We start from the raw sequence: 23,193 nt of genomic DNA, 5'->3' as shown, positions 1-23,193 counted from the left end.
GGAGCTCCTAGATTATCCTGTTATCAGGGCATAATTCACTCTCATATTTCTTTCCCTGTGTGAGGAAAAGTGAAGAGGGTGGCATTATCAAAGATCTTTTTGGACATGTTTTCATCTCTCTGTATAGCTAAGAATATATACCTAGGAGTAGAATTGCCAGGTCATATGGTAACGCTATGTTTAGCTTTTTGAGGAACTGACAAACTGTTTTCCAAAGTGTACCATTTTCCATTCCCACCAGCAATGTAGGAGGGTTTAATTTTCTCAACATTTTTGCCAACACTTGTTATTTTCAGTTTTTTGGGTTATAGCCATACGAGGAGGTATGAAGTAGTGTCTCATTGTGGTTTTAATTTACATCGCACTGATAGCAAATAAAACAGAGTATACAAGTGCTTATTGGCCATTCGTATATCTTCTTTGGAGGACATTTATTCAAATCCTTTGCCCATTTAAACCATAAGAGACTCTTAAATACAGAGAACAAACTGAGGGTTGATGGGGGGTGGGGGAGAGGGGAAAATGGGTGATGGGCATTGAAGCAGGCACTTGGGATGAGCACTGGGTGTTGTATGTAAGCCAATTTGACAATAAATTATATTAAAAAAAAACCCAAATCTTTTACCCATTTAAAAATTTTGGTCTTTTTATTATTGAACTGTATTGACACTATTTGTTATTATATTTTGCTCTAAGTTCTGTTTATGCCTGATTCTTTTTTTCTTCTTTTCTTTTAAGTTTATTTATTTATTTTGAGAGGGAGATAATGAATGGGGGAGAGGGGCAGAGAGAGAGAGGGAGAGAGAGGATCCCAAGCAGGCTCTCCACAGTCAGCACAGAGCCCAACGTTGGACTCGAACTCACAAATTGTGAGATCATGACCTGAGCCCAAATCAAGAGTCGGACGCTTAACCGACTGAGCCACCCAGGCACCCCTTTCTTCTTCTTCTTCTTCTTTTTTTTTTTTTTTTAATTTTTTAAATGTTTACTTATTTTTGAGAGAGAGACAGAATGTGAGCTGGGGAGGGGCAGAGAGAGAAAGGGAGACACAGAATGTGAGCAGGCTGCAGGCTCCAGGCTCTGAGCTGTCAGCACAGAGCTCGATGCAATGCTGGAACCCACGAACTAGAGATCGTGACCTGAGCTGAAGTTGGACGCTTAACTGACTGAGCCCCCCCATGCACCACATCTTTCTTCTCATTTTGATTGGAGTTCAGGGGAGGATAATAGTAGACATGTTGATTTTTCTTGCTTGTATTTTCTCCCTCCTTTGCAATCGTTTCTTTTGCCCTCAAGATTTGATGCAGTTTGATGATAAAGGAAACAAGACCAATGTACCAGATAAGGAGCGGCAAATTGAGGCTCTCCAGTTGCTCTTCCTCATTCTCCCTCCACCTAATCGTAACTTGCTGAAGTTATTGCTTGATCTCCTGTACCAGACAGCAAAGAAACAAGACAAGAATAAGATGTCTGCTTATAACCTTGCCCTTATGTTTGCACCCCATGTCCTGTGGCCGAAAAATGTGAGTGTTGAAGGGACGAGCAAAGAGTGCTTGGTTTTCTTGGGCTGGTCCTAATCCTCTGGCTGTATCTTGGTGAGGTTATCAAGGGTCCAAGGTCTACTCTTCAGCTTTACAAGGTTAGGGACATACTTTATTAATTTGTTTAAGAGTCATCTAACAGGGGCCAATTCCTGTTAACCTCATGTGTAAATCAATCTCTGATAAAGCTGAAAGACATTTATTAGTGGAAGCTTTTAGTGGAAAATTATAGCTACTAACTAAAATAGAATATTTGTTTTGGCTGGTCAATATATATGCCTTCTTGAGAAATCAAATTGATATCTGAAGATTGAATGGCATAAATTTAGACTAGAGCCATACAATTTTACTGGATAATGTCACTAAGCCCTCAGGTAAGATGATAGAGCAATCCTTCCTTATCCTAACCCTTCTATTTTCTGTAGATATGCTCTCCTTGGATAAAGCTGAATGTGTTTTTTTATTACTGAGACCATGGCTTTCTCAGTGACTTACATGAGAAATAAATTATTAAATGTCTTTTGAACTAATTTTTGACCTGGAGGTGTACAGCTTTCTATTCCTGCACATTCATAATATAAGTTTTATTGCATGTTGGAATTGGGAGCCAGAACACTTGGGTTGGAAGCTGCAAACCAGCTATGTTATCTGTGTCCTTTACCCTTGTTATGCTTAGGCTCTTCCTCTGTAAACTGGGCGTAAATTAGTATTTTATCACTTATAAGGTTTTGGAAGATAATAGAAGTAGATAGGATGATAGGATATGGTGATTTATAAAAGGTTTTTGGGATTATAAGAAATGAGAAAAGGAGGGTTAAGGAGAGCACTTGTGGATGCCTGATTGGCTCAGTTGGTAGAGTGTACGACTCTTGATCCTGGGGTTGTGAGTGCCAGCCCCACCCGTGTTGGACTCCTTGGGCTCATAGAGTTTACTTTATTTATTTATTTATTTATTTATTTATTTATTTATTTTTTAAATGTTTATTTATTTTTGAGACAGAGAGAGACAGAGCATGAACGGGGGAGGGTCAGAGAGAGGGAGACATAGAATCTGAAACAGGCTCTGAGCTGTCAGCACAGAGCCCGACGCAGGGCTGGAACTCACGGACCGAGAGATCATGCATGACCTGAGCCGAAGTCGGCTGCTTAACCGACTGAGCCACCCAGGCGCCCCTCATATAGCTTACTTAAAAAAAAAAAAAAAAAAAAAAAAAAAGGAGAACAGTTGTGTGGAACATTTTACCTAACAAGTAACTAGTGAAAAAATGTAATGTTCCAGGCTAGGAAGAACCCCGCCCCACACAAAGGTGGGGGTGGGGTAAGAAGAAAAGGACACACTAACATTTGTCCATATTAAGGAGATCAAGCCTCCTAATGAGTTTTTTTTTTTTTTTTAAGTTTATTTATTTAGAAAGAGAGTGCAAGCAGGGGAGGGGCAGAGAGAGAGAGAGAGAGAAAGAGAGAGAGAGAGAGAGAGAGAATGAGAATCTCAAGCAGGCTCTGTGAGAACCTGATGCGGGGGCTCAAACCCATGAACTGTGAGATCATGACCTGAACCGAAATCAAGAGTTGGATGCTTAACTGACTGAGCCACCCAGGTGCCCCCTAATGAAAAATTTTAATAATTAAAAAAATTATTTTTATTTATTTTGAGAGAGAGAGGGTGCGAGCAAATGGGGGAGGGTCAGAGAGAGAGAGAGAGAGAGAGCAAGTGGAGGAGGGGCAGTGAGAGAGGTAGAGAATCTCAAGCAGGCTCTTCACTGCCCTCACAGAGCCCAATTCGGGGCTCGATCTCACAAACTGTGACGTAATGACCTGAGCTGAAATCAGGAGTTGGTCACTTAACTGACTGAGCCACCCAGGTGCTGCAATGAAAGAATTTTAGAACCAGTCAATTGATCTCATGAAAAAAGAGTGAGTAATCTGTGTCTATAAAAAGAAATGCTGGGGCACCTGGGTGGCTCAGTTGGTTAAATGTCCAACTTTGGCTTGGGTCATGGTCTCATTGTTCTTGAGTTTGAGTCCCACATCAGTCTCTCTGCTGTCAGTGCAGAGCCTGCTTTGGTTCCTCTGTCCCCTTCCCTCTCTGCCCCTGCCCTGCTCGTGTGCTTTCTTTTTCTCTCTCTCTCAAAAATAAACATTAAAAAAAAGAAATATTAAGAGATCTTGGTTAAAGCAAACATATTAAGTAACAAAGATGCCTGTTGAGGTTGAGGGCTTTGGGGTAGTAGAGATGGATACTCAAGTGCTTAAAAAAGAGGAGGAATAAGAGAATCAATGACCATTTGCGTTTTTAAGAAACAGATGTTACCTTTGGTATCAATTAGTAGTGATGGTTTTCTTTCACCTTTGGAGAAACTCCAGTTTCTCTGAAGAGGCAGTGTCCCTGGTAGTCTGTATAGATTCTGTCCTTCCTGCCCATTTTGAATCCTAGACTAGATTTTCTTTATCAACACTGCTTGCGTGTATAATTCTCTAGCAGAATTAGGAAATAAAGATTGGTTCTCATAGGTTCTTGTTGAGTTCAGGGACACATGGTTTCTCCTAGGTTATATGTCCAATCCAGTAGAAACTTGCTGAACCGGAAAGCCTTTCCAGAATTAAACACTATAGTACAGGCACCTTTGTTCGGGATAGAAACCCTTACACCTTTGAAAGAATAAGCTTATTGGTAAGTAAATGGAACATCTCTTCTACTTCTCAGCTCTTAATCCTCTTTTGGTTTCTTTCCCTATGAATAGGCCACTGCAAATGACCTTCAAGAGAATATCACAAAGTTGAACAATGGGATGGCTTTTATGATTAAACATTCCCAGAAACTTTTTAAGGTAGGTAAGGGATGGGATTTGAGTGGTAATAGGACAGGAGGTTGGAGCATGGTGGGATCCTCAGTAGGGCTACGAGGATGACTAATGAGAAAGTCTCTGCCTCGGACTTGAAACCAGATGGGACAGTGGCAAAGCTCAGAACAACTAGGGTGGGGAGAAATAGTAAGGTACCTGGAGGCTGAGTAGGATAACGGGCCCCACCTGGGACACCCTTGCTTTTTCATGAAGGGCCATTTGTACTGGCAGTCGAGTGAGTTTATTCTGTCTGCTTCCTGCCAGGAGAATTTTGAGGGTCTGACAGTCTGCTTTCATTTTGTACTCTTTGTCCCTTTTAGTCCACACTATCAATGTTTCTGCCCATATAACTTTTTCAACTTCGTGGTTCTGTGGATTTCAGAGGGATTCACTCCATTAGACAAAAACCACATATACAAATCTTTTGAAGACAAACCCTTCTCTCCCTTGGTCTCCTCCTGAGAAGGCTGAAGGACAATACCTTTAACCTTCCCAGAGGCCCTCTGGTCTGACTGAGAGGATCTTTATTCTTTTGAAAGGGTCCTTTGTGTGACTGAAAACTTTGACCTTTTGATGTTTTAAAAGATTTTATTAAAAAAAAATTTTTTTTAATGTTTACTTTTGAGAGAGAGCAAGAGTGTGAGTGGGGAAGGGCAGAGAGAGAGGGAGACACAGAATTCAGGCAAGCTCCAGGCTCTGAGCTGTCAGCACAGAGCCTGATGCGGGCTCGAACCCATGAACTGTGAGATCATGACCTGAGCCAAAGTCTGGTGCTTAACCAACTGAGCCACTCAGGTGCCCCTAAAGATTTTTATTTTATTTTATTTTATTTTATTTTATTTTATTTTATTTTATTTTATTTTATTTATTATTATTAAAAAATGTTTTGAAATGTTTATTTGAGAGAGAGAGAGAGAGAGAGAACAGGGGAGGGGTAGAGAGAGAGGGAGACACAGGATCCGAAGCAGGCTCTAGGCTCTGAGCTATCAGCACAGATATCGGGCTCGAACTCTTGAACCTCTAGATCATATCTGAACTGAGAGCCACCCAGGTGCCTCATTACTGTTTTTTTTTTTTTTTAAAGTTTATTTATTTTAGAGAGAGAGAGAGAGAGAGAGAGAGAGCATGAGCAGGGGAGGGGCAGAGAGAGAGAAAGAGAGAGAGAGAGAGAGAGAGAGAGAGAGAGAGAGAGAGAGAGAGAGAATATCCCAAGCAGGCTCTGCACTGTGAGCATGGAGCCTGATGTGGGGCTCGAACTCACAAACTGTGAGATCATGACCTGAGCCAAAACCAAGAGTCAGATGCTTAACCAACTGAGCCACCCAGGCGCCCTGATGCTTCTAAGATTTTAACAAACAGTTGTACAGTCATATCCTTGGCTTTTTCTTTAGAGCACACTTTCCTGATAGTGAATTTCTCAATTTTAACATCTTGCCATCTGGAAAGACTGAGAATTGAGAGAGAATTGACTAAGTACTTCATATAAGAGAAATCACACTTTTTGTGATTGGCTTATTTCACTTAGCATAATGTTTTCAAGATTCATCCATATTGTAGCATTTGTCAGAATTTCCTTCTTTTTTAAGGATGAGTAATATCCCTTTCATTGTATATACTGCATTTTGCTTATCATTTATCTGTTGAGGACACTTGGATTTCTCCCATGTTTTAGCTCTTGTGAATAATGCTGCTATGAACATGGATGTACAAATATCTTTTTTGAGACACTGCTTTCAATTCTTTTGGGTATACACCCAGGAGTGGAATTACTGGATCATGGTAATTCTAACAGAACTGCCATACTGTTTTTTTTTCTTCTTTCATTTTTTTTTTTTTATGTTGCTATTTCTTTTTTTAATTTAATTTTATTTAAATCCAAGTTAGTTAACAAATAGTGTAATAATGGTTTCAGGAGTAGAATTTAGTAATGCATCACTTAAATATAACACCCAGTGCTCATCTCAACATGTGCCCTCCTTAATGCCCATCACCCATTTAGTCCATTCCCCTACTCAACATCCCTCCAGCAACCCTCAGTTTGTTCTCTGTATTTAAGAGTCTCTTATGGTTTCCCTCCCTCTCTGTTTTTATCTATTTTTCTTCCCTTCCCCTATGTTCATCTGTTTTGTTTCTTAAATCCCACATATGAGTGAAATCATACGGTATTTGTCTTTCTCTGCCTGACCTATTTCACTTAGCATAATACATTCTAGTTCCATTCATGTTGTTGCAAATGGCAAAATTTCATTCTTTTTGATCACCGAGTAATATTCCATTGTATATTATACCACATCTTCTTTATACATTCATCAGTTGATGGACATTTGGACTCTTTCCATAATTTGGCTCTTGTTGATAGTGCTGCTATAAACATTGGGTTTCATGTTCCTTTTCGAATCAGCATTTTTGTGTCCTTTAGATAAATACCTAGTAGTGCAGTTGCTGGGTCATAGGGTAGTTCTATTTTTAATTTTTTGAGGAACCTCCATAGTGTTCTCCAGAGTGGCTGCACCAGTTTGCATTCCCACCAGCAGTGCAAAAGTGTTCCCCTTTCTCTGCATCCTTGACAACATTTATTGTTACCTGCCTTATTAATTTTAGCCATTCTGACAGGTGTGAGGTGGTGTTGAGCATCTTTTCATGTGTCTGTTATTTGGATGTTTCTTTGGAAAAGTGTCTGTTCATGTCTTTTGCCCATTTCCTCACTGGATTATTTGTTTTTTAGACATACTTCTTTCTTTCTTTCTTTCTATCTTTCTTAATTTTTTTTTAACGTTTATTCATTTTTGAGAGACAGAGACAGAGCACGAGTGGGGAGGGGGCAGAGAGAGAGGGAGACACCAAATCTGAAGCGGGCTCTAGGCTCTGAGCTGACAGCACAGAGCCCGACATGGGGCTTGAACTCACGAACTGCGAGAGCATGACCTGAGCCGAAGTTGCACACTTAACCTCCTGAGCCACCCAGGGGCCCCCGGGCATACTGTTTTCTATAGTGGCTGTATTCATTTTACATTCCCTCCAGTGACGTACAAGGGTTCCCATTTCTTCACATCCTCACGAATACTTATTTTTTATTTTTTGGTAGTAACTATGAGGTGGTATCTCATTGTAGTTTTGATTTGCATTTCCCTAATGATTAGTGAGATGTTGAGCATCTTTCATGTGCTTATTGCCTATCTTCTTTGAAGAAATGTTGTTCAAGGCCTTTGCCCATTTTTGAATTGGGTTTTTTTGTTGAGTTGTAGGAGTTCTTTATATATTCTGATTAGTAATCCCTTATAAGATATATGATGTGCAAATATTTCCTCCCATTCTGTGGGTTGCCTTTTTACTCAGGTGATAGTCTTGCTACACAAAATGTAAAAACTTCTGTGAAATCCCCCATTAGTTTATTTTTTTCCTTTTGTTGCCTGTGACTTTGATATCATATGCAAGAAATCATTGCTAAATCCAATGCCATGAAGCTTTTGTCCTATGCTTTTTAAAAATAATTTTATAGTTTTAGGTCTTATATTTAGTTTATAAATCCATTTTCAATTAACTTTTTAATACGGTGTTAGGTAAGTGTCCAACTTTATTCTTTTGCTGTGGACATAGTTTTCGCAGCTCCATTTCTTGAAAAACTGTTCTTTTTCCATTGAATAGTCTTGGCATGCTTGTTGAAAATCATTTAAGGATTTATTTCTGGATTCTCTATTCAGTTGGTCTATATGTTTTTGTCTTTATACCAGTACCACACTATTTTGATGACTATAGCTTTGTAGTAAATGCAGGGTGTAAACATGGAGACCTCCCTAGGATTTATTGACTACAAGGTGGTGAGTGATCCAGAGTCCAGAGTTTAGAAATGAAAGATCAGAATCTTAGGTTAAAAAACAGAGAGTCAGGGCTACATCAGGGGCTTTGGTGCCCAGGTCAAAGATTATCATCAGTTAGAGGTCAAGATCTGGATAAGTGAAGTAGAATAGTAGTCAAAGGACAACAGGAGAAAAAATGATTTTTAATGATGAACAAAGATCTTTCAGACCTGTTCATTATATACTTCCTGATGAGGGGAACAGCTAGTTCCAAAACATGCATTTATGGGAATAAGTAGAGAGGAGTTGTGATTATGAACAGTAAGGCAATTACTTGACTGTAGTTGTGAATCAAAATGGAGAGTTTCTAGGTGCAGTTCCTAATAGAACTCTCCTTCATTGAATTTTCTTGTTACTATTGCTATAGGATTAACTTTTCATAGTCTACCACTCACAAGTTAAAAGAGAAGTGGGATCTCAGAGATCTCACTGCACCCCACGGTTTTTAGCCTTTCTACTTCTGATCTCTTTACCTGTGGAATCCATTCTCCCTTGTGCATGATTCAGTGTACATAGTTCAAGTATACAATGAGGTTGTACTTAACTATGAAGGATTTTAAGTGACTTAACACAAATTTGTTATCTTACAGTTCTGTAGGTCGTAAGTCTACAGGAGTCTCACTGGTCTAAAATCAAGGTTGGCAGGGATGCTTTCATTTCTGGATATTCTAGGAGAGAATTTATTTATTTGCCTTCTCCATCTTCCAGAGGTTGCCCACATTCCTTGGCTTATGATCCCCTTCCTCTATCTTCAAGGCTAGCAATGTTGTATCTCTCTCTTATTCCTAACTACGGTTGGGAATGGTTCTCTGCTTTTAAGGACCCATCTGAATAACCTAGTTAATCTCCCCATTGCAAGGTTCTTAACTTAATCACACCAGCAAAGTCCTTTTTACCATTTAAGATAACATATCACTGTGAAGGATTTTGAGAATAGAAATCACACAAATCTTAGAGATAAAACACGAGTATGGGCTCCTGGATGTAATTCAGCTTGGTACAGTTCTAATTAATAGACCCTTTCAAACAGTCTGTTTTTACTCTACATTTTCCTTATATAGATTCCTGTTTCAGCTCCTCATCTTTGGGGTTTTGATTCTTGTTTGCTACTTTACCTTTGTTTCCAGACTAGTGTGAGCACTCTTTGAGCCTCTGTTGATCTTTGAAGGAGAGAAAAAACATTTCTTTTGAGATTTTAGTCTTCAGTCTCTCCTCTTTGATACTCACATCAGAACTGTTGTCTTTATGGGCATCTGCTTTACCACTTTGGCTAATTAGGTTCTTTCCTGAGCTTTTCCTTTGGATGAAAAATGGTCGATTATTCTGTGTGCTCTATCACTTATTCTGAGGTCCTATTGTACCTCCGGTTTGTTGTTCTTGTGCTTTGTTGTGTCTTCTTCTTCTCAGGCTTCTTTGGGTAGAGTTTTTACCTCCTAATCCTCAGATTCTGTGTTCTTTGTATTTTTTTCCTTAAAATTCCTCCTATTTCTAGTTCTGTCTTCTATTATCAGTCCCTCTGACCCAATCTAGTTTTATGTCTCCCTAACACGAGTCACAACATCTTTTCCTAGGGACTTATAATGATATACAATTAAGGCCAATTCCCATTTTATGTGAGAAGTCCTTTTGTTGATTCCCTCTGAACTGTAAAATACTTAACACCTCCAGATTTTCATTTAAACCCATCTGCTTCTGTCTCCCTTTCTGGATATGTCTTAAGCTCATAGTATCTTTTGGGGGCAGGGATTTGTTTTTAATTTAAAAATAAAAAAAAAAAATAATCTCACACCCAATGTGGGGCTCGAAGTCACAACCCCAAGATCAGGAGTCACATGCTCCACCAATTGAGCCAGCTAGGTGCCCCAGGTTTTTGTTTTTTTTGTTTTTTTTTTGTTTTAAATGAAGTTTATAGAATAGGTGGAGTGGGTTCTGTCATACTCTTGTTTGGAGGAAATTTCCTTTGGTTTTCAGCTCTACTTTATAGTTTAGCAAGGTAGAAATTAACAAAATATCATAATGTTTTTGTCACAAGACTCTTCTTAAAACTTTGTTATGAAGTTTTTCAAATACAGATGAAAGGTGAAAGAGTAAAACAGTGAACACTCATATAACTGTCAGATTCAACAAATGTTACCATTTGCCATATTTGCTTTTTTTTTTTCCCTCTATATATTTATGCTTTTTTTGGTGTTTGTTTTTGGCTGAACCCCTGACAGTAAATTGCAGACATGATACTTCACATCTAAGTACTTAAGCGTACATCTCCTAAGAATAAGAACATTGTCCCAATAGTCACAGTACCATTATCATGTCTAAGAAAATTAATGAGGATTTCATATTAGCTAATATTCAGTACAGATTCAAATTTCCCCATTTATCCTAAGAATGTATTTCATAGCTGCTGTTTTTAATAACATGTACTAATCGAGGTTCATATATTGCCTTTGATTATTATGTCACTTTTAATCTGGAATAGTCCCTATGCTTTTTCTTCATGTCACGGACTTGTTGAAGTATTCAGGCCAACTGTGTTACAGAATATTCCATCTTCGAAATTTGTCTTACTGTTTTCTCAAGGTTATTTAACTTGTTCTTATGTATCCCTTTCTATGTAGTTCCTGTAAACTGTTAAGTTAGGTCTAGAGGCTTGATTAGATTCATATTAAGCATTTTTGCAAAGATTTATAGGTGATGTTTGTGTATCTCCTATTGCATCATGTTGCATCACATTCAGAGGCACAGAATGTCAGATTGTCTCACCCTCAGTGATGCTAATTTTGCTAACTGCCACATCTCTTAATTACAAAGGTACATTTTCCCCTTTGCAATTAGTAAGTAACCTGCAGGATGATTACCTAATGTAATGATTTTAGCACCCATCTGTAATCCTGCTGGAATCTATGGTGATACTGGGTATTACAAAATAGTGTTTTTCTAATTCTGTTTAATCTTTATTAGCTGACTTTTTTTTTTTTTTTTCCTGTGGAGGAGAGCTTTCCTTTCCTCTGTTTCACTCTCTCTCTCTTTTTTTTAATGAATACCTCTATAGACTCATAGGTTTATAGTTATTCAAGGTGTTAGTCAATTTCAGTAGTTAATTTTAATTTTCAAATTGTCTCAGATTTGGCCAGTGAGAGCCCTTGCTAGCTCTTCCTGCTGTCTTTTTGACAGGACTCCATTAGTCTGAGTGTTTCCTTCCTGGCATAAAATGTCCCCAGCTCACTTTGCATTTGCTCTGCCCTGGGCCTGGAATCAATTATTTTCTTTAAGGAGCCCTGTTTTTTTTTTTTTTTTTGAGTGACCCTAGGTATATTCATTGTTTCTGGGGTGTCATTGCTTTCTAGGCTCTTTGAGGGCAGGAAGTAGATTAAAAATTTTTTTAAAAGCAACTATTAGTTCATAGTAGTATCTCCAATTCAGATTTATCATTCCAGAGCTTTTTCTTGACTTCTTTTACTTTGTATCTGTTTTCAGTCATTGCAAATTCAAGATTTTAGTAGCATTTGTATGCTACTTGCTTTATCCTACAATATATAAAATGTCAACATATAAAAAATTAGTTTAAAAAATACACCTATATAAACATGCTGATGGAAGTTTAAGATTCCCTTATAGTTCCTTTTCCCTAGAATATATCTCACTCAGGATGTATAATTAGAATACAGGTTTTTTTTTTTTAAAGGTTTATTTATTTTTGAGAGAGGGCTAGAGCCCAAGCAGGGGAGCAACCGAGAGAGAGAGAAGGAGACACAGAATGCAAAGCAGGCTTCAGGCTTTGAGCTGTCAGCATAGAGTCCCACACGGGGCTCAAAATCATGAACCATGAGATCATGACCTGAGCCAAAGTTGGAATGCTTAACCGATGCCCCTAGAATACAGTTTCCAAAAGTTAGGTGGAATAATTCTTTTTCTGTGCTTATGTTGTCAATCATATACTCAGATTATTCATTTTTTTCCCTGTTTGTGTTCAGTTTAGGGTTTACCTTTATTTCCTTTTGGGTTTAAGTGTATTTTTTTGACTCTGTAGTGTATTTACATGCTTCAAAAGCCCAACTACACAAAAGGGTATATACTTAGAGAAATCTCAGTCGTCTTCCTAACCATTTTCATTATTTTCTGGCTTATCCTTTTCTGGTTTATCTGGTTCTTTTTGTGTTTCTTTTTATAAAAACAAATAAGTGTGCATATGTATATATGTTCCTATTTCCTTTTTCTTACATAGGTGCTTTATATACTGTTCCATGACTTTTCTCATTCAACAGTAGATCCTGGAAGTCGTTCATATCAATTCATAAAGTGTTTCTTCCTTCTTTCCCTTACCCTCTCCCCTCTTTCGTTTTTAGTAACTAGATAGTTCTGTGTTGTATGGATGTATAAAATTTCATTCAACCAGTTTTCTATTAAAAGACATTTAGGGGGTGCCTGGGTGGCTCAGTCCATTAAGCGTCCAACTTTGGCTCAGGTCATGATCTCGCGGTTTGTGAGTTTGAGCCCTGCGTCGGGCCCTGTGCGGACAGCTCGGAGCCTGGAGCCTGCTTTGGATTCTATGTCTCACCCTCTCTCTGCCCCTCCCTGCTCACACTCTGTGTCTCTCTGTCTCAAAAATAAATAAAACATTAAAAAAAAAAAAAAGACATTTAGGTTGTGTTTAATCTTTTTTTTTAAAGTTTACTTATTTCTTTTGAGAGAGTGTGTGAGTATGAGTGGGGGAGGGGCAGAGAGAGAGAGAGAGAGAGAGAGAGAGAGAGAGAGAATCTCAAGCAGTCTTCATGCTCAGCACGGAGACCAACTTGGAGCTCGACCTCACAAATTGTGAGATCATGACCTGAGCCGAAATCAAGAGCTGGACGCTTAACCCACTGAGCTACATAGGCATCCCGTCTTTTTTTTTTTTTTTAAATGACAATTTAAATTGTGGCCAGGGGGAAAGTAACCATTCTGAAATATGTCCAGAGTGTTTTGTTTTTTTTTTAATGTTTATTTATTTATTTTGCTAGACAGAGAGTGAGCGTGAGTGGTAGAGGGGCAGAGAGAGAGAATCCCATGCAGGCTCCATGCTCAGCACAGAGCCCAATGTGGGACTCAATGTCATGACCATGAGATCGTGACCTGAGCCGAAATCAAGAGTCAGAGGCTTAACTGACTTAACTAAGTAAGCCACCGAGGCACCCCGTATTTGATTTTTATATCTATAGTAGTGTCTTCTCAAAAACAGTTTTCCTATCAGATTTGTTGAAGTACCATTTTGGTGGCAAGAGAAAGGAAGCTATGGAATAGGGCATTTTGAGGATCTTTTGTTTTTCTTTCTTTTTTTTAAAATGTTCTTTTAAATGTTTATTTTTGTGAGAGAGAGAGGGTGTGCATGCACACTAGTTGGGGAGGGGCAGAGAGAGAGTGGGACATAGGATCCCCCTCTGACAGTAGACAGCAGACAGCCCAATATGGGGTTCAAACTATGCTTAACTGACTAAGCCACCCAGGTGCCCCTGGGATCTTTTGTTTTTCAGAAGTAATCTGCTAGTCCAGTTATTTTGAGAGTCACTGTTTTTGTGGCCTGAAAGAAATTTAGATACTGCTAACCATTTGTTCTTGGTTTTCTTTTATATCCCGCCCAGGCTCCTGTTTATATTCGGGAATGTGCTAGATTGCACTATTTGGGCTCCAGATCTCAAGCATCAAAGGTAAGAATAGGAAACTGCTCTTAGTCTATTCAAGGAGAGAGTTAATTAAGATTAGTGGAATTTTATTTTATTTACAAAAAAATTTTTTTTTAACATTTATTCGTTTTTGAGAGACAGAGAGAGACAGAGCGTGAGCAGGGGAGGAGCACAGAGGGAGGGAGACACAGAATCCGAAGCAGGCTCCAGGCTCTGAGCTGTTAGCACAGGGCCCGATGCGGGGCTTAAACTCACTGACTGTGAGATCATGACCTCAGCTGAAGTCGGACGCCTAACCGACTGAGCCACCCAGGCTCCCAGATTAGTGGAGTTTGTTTTTAAAAAAATTTTTTTTTTTTTTTAACATTTATTCATTTTTGAGAGTGAGAGAGACAGAGCATGAGCAGGGGAGGGTCAGAGAGAGAGGGAGACACAGAATCTGAAGCAGGCTCCAGGCTCTGAGCTGTCAGCACAGGGCCAGACACGGGGCTCAAACTAATGGACTGCAAGATCATGACCTGAGCTGAAGTTGGGTGCTTAACCAACTGAGCCACCCAGGCGCCCCCCCAGATTAGTGGAGTTTTAAAACAAAGTGTGAGGGGTGCCTGGGTGGCTTACTTAGTTAAGTGTCCAACTCTTGATTTTGGCTCAGGTCATGTGATCTCATGGTTCGGGAGTTTGAGCCCTGCATGGGGCTCTGGGCTGACAGTGCAGAGCCTGCTTGGTATTCTCTCTCTCCCTCTCCTCTACCCCTCCCTCACTCGCTCTCTCTCTCTCTCTCTCTCTCTCTCACTCAAAATAAATAAATAAACTTTGAAAAAATAATAAAACAAAGTATGAAATAAAAATAAGCCATGGAAAATAAAATGTTAGTGTTATAGTTCAAAATTATCTAGTCAGTTTGGGATAAGGAAAAAGACGGAGAAGAAAGTTATGTATTGAAATAAAAGTGCCCCCTCCGCCCCCCGCAGTCTTCTTGTTTCCTTTCAGAGGTGCTCCACTGGTAGATGGTATCCTCTGCATGTGAGTGATGGCATAGACTGCATGTTTGAAGTTTTTCATAAAGCCCCTATGCATTCTTACAGCATATGATATAAACAGTCTGTAAATAGCAATGTATTAAATATTTTGCAGCAGTAAATTAGTTTTATATAATACATTCTTATTTCATGTTCAGTGGTAACACTCTACCAAATGTCTCAAACGCTTGAGACCACATGAGCTTAGAAAGCAAATGTGTGATGCTTATTAACAAGATTGCATATGATTCTTAAGCTTTAAAACTGAGAAGTTTAAAAAACTTCACAAGTACTTTTTAACGATTTCTATTTAGTCTGTCTTAGTTAGAAACTTAAGCTGTCATCTTATGCTATTGTTTCTGCCTCTTCTTCAGTAAATATTTGGTGTGACCTGGAGGACAGTATATGAGTTCAACTAGTGTAAGTGCAGTTTGGTTTTTCTTAGAGAGTTGTTGCCATTCCTCCACCGCTGCAGTGTAGTTACCCCATCATGTTGTCATGTGTAGGAAAGAGCACCCAGCCAAGAGCCCGTGCACTTGGTCTCCAGGATGGGTCTGTCCCTTTTAATATCTAAATGACTTTAAACTTATAGCTTAACTTCAGTTTTTTCTTTTATCAAATAGGAATGATGATACTTTCCCTGCTTACCTCATAGGATAGCAGTGAGAGTTATATGCGATTAAAAGATGCTTTGAAAACTGAACTCATATAAATATAATTTTTGGTGGCAATATTCTAAATGAATTTAGGTTCTCTATGTAGGTCGTGGGAGTGGGCTGTTAATGTAGTCCATAATTAGCGATTTCTCTTCATCTGATAATTTTGTTTAGGTTTTTCTTATTCCTTGATTTAAGAGTGTACCATGTTCCCCATTTCTCCCCCCTCTTTTGTTCCAGGGTTGTGGGAACCTGAAAATAAGCTGACAGGATATATTAATTCGCTTTTCTTTAAAATTTTCTCTAGGATGATCTTGATCTGATAGCTTCATGTCATACTAAGTCCTTCCAGCTGGCAAAATCTCAGAAACGGAACTGGGTTGATTCCTGCTCTCATCAGGAGGAGACCCAGCAGCATACAGAAGAGGCATTGAGAGAGCTGTTCCAACACGTTCACAATATGCCAGAGTCAGCGAAGAAGAAACAACTTATTAGACAGGTACCTGAAGGCAGGAAATGGTGACGGGCTTTAGGAATGTGGTCAAGGTTGTAGAATCACTAGGGAATACTGTTACAAATCTCGTTTAAGTTTTGGCTCGTATTGACCTACACTTGGCTCGGCCAAGGAAGCAAACTTGTCAGTGGAATCTCAGTGGCGGTGTCTATACTACTGCCCCACTAGGGAAGGGAGTAGAGGGAGGCTCTTGGATTTCTACAGTTAAACAGAAGGATCCAAGTGTAGTTAGAGTTTCTCTAATTTCGGTCATGTACCAAATATGCTGAGAGAGAACCAGCAGTTATACAATATATTGTTCCGGAGTTTAAATCCTTCAGATATTCTTGGCAAATAATTTAATCCTTTGGAATTCCAATTTTCTTGTTTGTAAAATGGTAATTGAAATGTCCGCGTTTCATGACTATAAACATTAGAAAGAATCTGTGTAAAGTGGCTGGCATAGCAGAAAGCGGTAGCTCTTACTAATGAGTTGTTTGCAGTTAGGAAACACTATAAAGTGGGCCTGGTTTGATATTAGAAGGTAGGAATTCTGGTAGCTAAATTTGTTGATTTTGGAGCTGTGGGAACAAAGTAGTGCTCTCATTTGCCATTTTGAGACTTGAAGTGTAGCAGGAGTAAATCCCAACGACTTGGTTAATTTCTTTCTCAGGAAATATATTTTGTCTCAATCCCTCTTGAATTTTAGCTGAATAGGCAAGGTCAGCCTCTTGACTTCTTATTCAGCTGGGATCTTCTTGAGGGAAGTCTGTGTTTTTACTTTTTTTTTTTATACCTAATCTCAAGCGTAGGGCCAGATATAACCAAGTGCTCAGAAAAAGTTGAACTGAGTTATTCTTAATAGTTGATAGAATCTTTTAAGAAAAGTTTTCTGTTACACTCTTTGAAGTTACTTTGAGATCTAGCAAATTGTGTTATGACTGGAATTTTCAGGGGTGTTGTCTGAGTATTATCACAGATTCAGAGCACTGCAGTGATTTAATTCTTGATAGAAACTAAGACAGCAACTTAGGTAGGACAAGTGTAATGACTTTGTCATCAAGAATGCAGAGGGTTAAAGATAATATGAAGGAAAAAAAAAGCTAGCATCATTTTTGGTCTTTTTAGAAAAATAGGAAATTATAGAGAAGGTTAAGAAGAAAATAAATCACTCATCTTACCAGTGTTTACCTTTTTTGGTATTTCTTTTCGTTTTTTTTCCTATGAATAAATTTTTACATAATTAGGAGCATACCACATACTTTCTTTATCTCTTTTACTAAACATTACAGCATAAGCATTTTCTCATGCATGCTTGCAAACTCCTTGCATATGTTTCAAATACTGCCATTTTGTTTTGTGGAAAGTGTAATTTTACTATTTCCTGATTTTTCTCTGGTTATAAAAATAATAAATATTTACTATAGAAACATTGAAACCTCCAGAAGAGTGTAAAGAAGAAAAATCACCTGTAATCATCCTGAGATAACCATCAATAAAAATTTGGGAGTATTTTCTTCTAGCGTTTCTTTCCATGAATATGTATTTGACATGTTTTTCTTTTGCTTGAGATCACAATATATATTCAGTTTTTAAATTTTTTTTTTTCAACGTTTTTATTTATTTTTGGGACAGAGAGAGACAGAGCATGAACGGGGGAGGGGCAGAGAGAGAGGGAGACACAGAATCGGAAACAGGCTCCAGGCTCCGAGCCATCAGCCCAGAGCCTGACGCGGGGCTCGAACTCACGGAGTGCGAGATCGTGACCTGGCTGAAGTCGGACGTTTAACCGACTGCGCCACCCAGGCGCCCCATATATTCAGTTTTTATATTCCTGTCCTTTTCATTTAACATTATATCATGATCATTTTCTAGAGGCCGTGAACAAGGGCGTCTGGGTGGCTCAGTCGGTTGGGTGTCCGACTTTGGCTCGGGTCATGATCTTGCAGTTTGTGGGTTCAAGCCCCGTGTTGGGCTCTGCGCTGGCGGTTTGGAGCCTGGAGCTTGCTTCGGATTCTATGTCTCTTTCTTTCTCTCTCTCTCTCTGTCTCTCAGAAACAAATAAATATTAAAAAACAACAACAACAACAAAAAGGGTCGTGAACATTTTTAACACTTGCATAATATTTCATCACTTATATCTAATGTATATACAATTTGCCTAACATTGAACATGTTTGGGAAATAGGTTGTTTTTTAGCTTATAAATTTTTGCTCATAGCTATTTTCATTGAAGAGTTTTCCCTAGAAGTGGCATGACCCAAGGATATGCTTTTTTTTTTTTTTTTTTTTTGGGTGTAGCTTATAGCTATTAGGTCACTTTTTTTTAAAGTTTATTTATTTTTGAGAGAGAGTGTGTGAGTGAGATGGGGCAGAGAGGGAGAGAGAGAATCCCAGGCAGGCTCTGCATTGTCTGTGCCGAGCCCAAAGTGGGGCTTGAACCCACGAACCGCGAGATCATGACCTGAGCTGAGTGGGGTGCCTAACTGAATAAGCCACCAAGGCCCCCCCCCTTTTTATTTTTAAAGTTTTAAAATTTATATTAGAGAGAGAAAGAGCACGGGAGTAAGGGAGGAGCAGCGAGAGAGGGGGACAGAGGATCTGAAGCGGGCTCCGCGCTGATAGCAGAGAGCCCAAGATGGGGTTTGAACCCATGAACTGTGAGATCATGACCTGGGCTGAAGGTGGATGCTTAACCAACTCAGCCACCCAGGCGCCCCTAGATCCCTTTTAATATATAGGTCTCTCTTTCTCTCCCCCCTTTTTCCCCCTAAAACATTGCCAAAGTTTGTTTGAATAATCTTAAATTCATTTGTTTATTTACTTATTTTTCATTTTTTTAATGTTTGTTTAATTTTGAGAGAGAGAGAGACAGAGTGTGAGCAGGGGAGGGGCAGAGAGAGAGGGAGACACAGAATCTGAAGCAGGCTCCAGGCTCTGAGCCTGACACGGGGCTTGAACTCCTGAACTGTGAGATCATGACCTGAGCTGAAGTCAGATGCTTACATGACTGAGCCACCCTGGCGTCCCTGAGTAAACTTAAATTTTTTTTTTTTTAAATGTTCATTTTTTGAGAGAGAGAGAGAGAGAGAGAGAGCATGCGAGTGGGGGCGGAGGGGCAGAGAGAGAGGGAAGAGAACACAAAGCAGGCCCCAGGCTCTGAGCTGTCAGCACAGAGTCTGACCCGGAGCTGTCAGCACAGAGCTGACCCGTGAGATCATGACCCGAGCCGAAGTCGGACACCCAACCGACTGAGCCACCCAGCTGGCCCTTAAATTTAAAACAATTTAGATTTACAGGACACCTGGGTGGCTCAGTTCGTTAAGCGTCTGACTTCAGCTCAGGTCATGATCTCATGGTTTGTGAGTTCGGGCCCCACATCTGACTCTGCTGACAGCTCAGAGCCTGGGGCCTGCTTCTGATTCTGTGTCTCCCTCTCTCTCTCTGCCCCTCCCCCACTCACTCTCTGTCTCTCTCTTTCTCAAAAAATAAATAAACATTAAAAAAAATAATAAGTAAAATTTAGATTTAGGAAAAGCTTGCAAATATAATACAGAGAATTCTCACATACCCTTCACTCAGGGTACCCTTCACTCCTGATGTTAACATTGTTAAGACTGGGATGCCTAGGTGGCTCAGTTGGTTAAGCATCCGACTTTTGATTTTGGCTCAGGTCATGCATGATCTTCTGCTAGTCCCATGTCTGGTTTTGCACCGTTGTGGAGTCTGCTTGGGATTCTCTCCCCCTGTCTCTGCCCTGTCTCCCTCATTCGCACTTGTGTTCTCTCTCTCTCTCTCTCTTAAAAAAAATTGTTAAAACTTAATGTTACTATTAACATGATAGATTTTACTCAGATTTTATCAGTTCTTTCGCTGATACCCTTTTTCTGTGTCAGGATCTAATCCAGGTTACTGCATTTGTGTTTAAATACACACATTCTCTCTCTGCACTTCATTTGTGAAAGAAACCAGATTGGTTTCCACAGACTGGATCTTGCTGGTTGCACTTCTGCGGTTTTATTTAACATGTTCCTCCATCCTCTGTATTTATTATACATTTGTAGTTAGATCTAATTATAGAAACTGATTTGAATATCAATTAGGTTTTTTTCTTTTTGGTAAGAACTTCATAGGTGGTGTGAGTTTTTTTTTTTTTTTTTTTTAATTTTTTTTTTTTCAACGTTTTTTATTTATTTTTGGGACAGAGAGAGACAGAGCATGAACGGGGGAGGGGCAGAGAGAGAGGGAGACACAGAATCGGAAACAGGCTCCAGGCTCTGAGCCATCAGCCCAGAGCCTGACGCGGGGCTCGAACTCACAGACCGCGAGATCGTGACCTGGCTGAAGTCGGACGCTTAACCGACTGCGCCACCCAGGCGCCCCTGGTGTGAGTTTTTTAATACAGTAGTTCCTGCCTCTTATCTTCAGGGGATGCATTCCAAAACCCCCGGTGGATGCCTGAAAACTGTGGATAGTGCTGAACGCTATATATACTATGTTTTTTTAATACATACATACTTATGATAAAGTTTAATTTATAAATTAGGCCCAATGAGAGATTAACAACAATAACAATAACCACAATAATAATAAAATAGAACAAATATAACAGTATACTGTAATAAAAGTTATGTGGATGTGTTCTCTCTCAACATACCTTACTATAGTGTTCTCACCCTTCTTATGATAATGCGAAGTGATAAAATGCTCATGTGATTTGGTGAAGTGAGGTGAATGATGTAGGCATTATGATGTAGCGTTAGGCTTACTACTGACCTCTGACCGTACATCGGAAGGAGGATCATCTGCTTCTGGACTGTGGTTGATTACAGGTAGCTGAAACCACGGAAGGCAAAACCATGAATAAAGGGGGGCTACTGTATGCATTTTTAAAAGACTCTGGACACACATTGCTAAACAGCTTCCCAGAAAGTTATTAATGCTCTCACAAGCTGGATACAAGAGAACCCACCTTACTGTACCTGTCCAACATGATCAGGAATGATGGGTTGTCACTTGTCCCAATATACCCTGGAGGGATGCTTGCTTGCGAAGCTCTTTAGAAGTGACTAAATTTTCTGTCAGCTGAGATAATTAATGTCGAGAACATTTTGGTACCTATATAATATGTATAAAAAGTGTCATTTTTTAAAGTCTCCAGAACTGAACCTGAACTGATAAAAATTTGCAAAATTAAAATTCACCTGTAAAAACTATATGTCGAAAAGGAAGATAAGTAGAATTAAGTACTATGTCATTTTTTGTAACTGGGAAGATGAATGGCTAATCAAAGCATTAAATAAGACTATATAATGTCTTAGGTCTTCCATTTTTCCATGTTAGATACTATTAAACAGAGAGCTGATATTGATAAAAATGCCAATTCTTTTGAGAGAGAGGGCACGAGCAAGTTGGGGAGGGGCAGAGGGAGAGGGGGAGAGAGAATCCTACGTAGTCTCCACGTCCAGTGCAGAGCCTGACTCGTGGCTCAGTCTCACAAACCGTGAGATTGTGACCTCAGCCAAAATCAAGATTCGGATGCTTAACCGATTGAGCCACCCAGGTACCCCGACAAATTTTTATTCTGATGTATTTCCTCTGATAATAATGCTGGCAAGCAATCATGATAGATGTCCATTTAAAGAGCTTTAGTCACTTTTTTATTCTGTGTGCAGTTTATGTTAAATTAAGGACTGTTTTAGGTTGTGCTAGTCACTCTCTTTGTTCAAGGTACTTTCTGCAGAAAAGTCTTGATTACCAGCTGGAGATCTTGGACAAATTACATAACTCCCAGAGTCTCAGTTTCCTTGTCTGTAAAATAGGGGTAACATTTCCAACCTCATATAGTACATGTGAAAAGGAAAATGAAGTGCAGTCTTCTTAGAGTAATTTAAAAATTTTTGAATTTTTTTGGCAACATCATTTGCTTTGAGATTTGCTTGCCAACCTACCAATCCATATGTGTGGAGACTCACTTATTCCTGGATTTTTCTGGATGTTTATACTTAGCTATTGATTATTACAGAATCCTATCTCTTGATGGGGGAAATAATAGTAAAATGTTTATGTTTTCTCTTAGTTTAATAAGCAGTCAGTGACTCAGACACCAGGGCGAGAATCTTCTACTCCTCAGGTACAGAAGAGAGCCCGTTCACGTTCCTTCAGTGGCCTTATCAAGGTAGGTATGCTGTGCTGTCGTTTTCAGCATTGACTTAGAGAAAATTTAACAGTGTGACTTTTCTTATGCATAAACAGTTTTCTTCTATTCTTTGGGATCCTATAAAGGGTTTGTTTGTAAGAGGTTAAAGATAGAATTTGGAAAAACTTTTAGTTTTTATAGCATTTTGCTGTTTCAAATTGGAGAAGGGGTTCTGTGATTGGAGAAGGGGAGAATAAAAGAAAGGTCCTTCCTTTTCTTTGGGGGCTGAGGACAGAGTCCCATTCCTGAGCAGTGTAGAGTGTTCTTTGTTTTGTGCTACACATTTCACTGCACAATTTACAAAAGCTCTTGGAGAAGCGAGGGAGTTGACAGGCTTGTGGAAATGGTTTGGGAATGGATTTTTTTTTTTGAAGTTTATTTTGAGAGAGAAGAGAGAGATGGAGAGAGCGTGTGTGGCTTGTGCACCAGTGGGGGTGGGACAGAAAGAGAGAAAATCCCAAGCAGGCTCCATGCTATCAGCGTGGAGCCTGATGTGGGGCTCAAAACCCACAAACTGTGAGATCATGACCTGACCTGAAATCAAAAGTTGGCCACCTAACCAACTGAGCCACCCAGGTGCCCCCAGAAAATGGATTTTCTGATAGCCTAGTGAGTTTCAGGTAGCTGAAATTTTTGTAAGCTTATTACTTCAATCAGTTGTATATTTCCTCTGTATCAAATTACTTAAAAATCTTGTTTTTAAAACAAATACAGTATCTACTTCTGTGCTGTTGCTGCCCTCACTATGCTTGTGGGTTGAATTCACAGGTCTTCACGGATGATCTCAATTTGTGATTAAGGGATGTTGCCATTAGGTGGCAGTAGATAACCCAATTATGGGGTTCAAATTTTCAGACATAAACTAAGGCAATGTTCTGGTTAACTTGGAGAGAGATTAAGCACAGTTCTGTGTTCTGCTGTATTTATT

At 39.3% G+C, this 23,193-nt stretch overlaps 1 protein-coding gene across 5 annotated transcripts in view; it reads left to right on the top strand.

The window, feature by feature from the left end:
- Nucleotides 1–23,193, top strand: part of ARHGAP19 (Rho GTPase activating protein 19) — an 81,759-nt gene that overhangs the window by 43,534 nt on the left and 15,032 nt on the right. For all 5 annotated transcript variants that reach the window (XM_058697337.1, XM_058697339.1, XM_058697338.1 and 2 more), the window contains 5 exons: nt 1,297–1,523; nt 4,283–4,369; nt 13,857–13,922; nt 15,881–16,072; nt 22,146–22,244. In XM_058697337.1, the coding sequence (XP_058553320.1) occupies nt 1,297–1,523; nt 4,283–4,369; nt 13,857–13,922; nt 15,881–16,072; nt 22,146–22,244 (671 nt within the window). The remainder of the gene's footprint in view (nt 1–1,296; nt 1,524–4,282; nt 4,370–13,856; nt 13,923–15,880; nt 16,073–22,145; nt 22,245–23,193) is intronic.

The sequence above is a fragment of the Neofelis nebulosa genome, chromosome 13 (genome assembly GCF_028018385.1).
Source record: "Neofelis nebulosa isolate mNeoNeb1 chromosome 13, mNeoNeb1.pri, whole genome shotgun sequence".
NCBI classification, from domain to species: Eukaryota; Metazoa; Chordata; class Mammalia; order Carnivora; family Felidae; genus Neofelis; species Neofelis nebulosa.
This window is presented reverse-complemented; position numbering and strand designations above follow the sequence as displayed.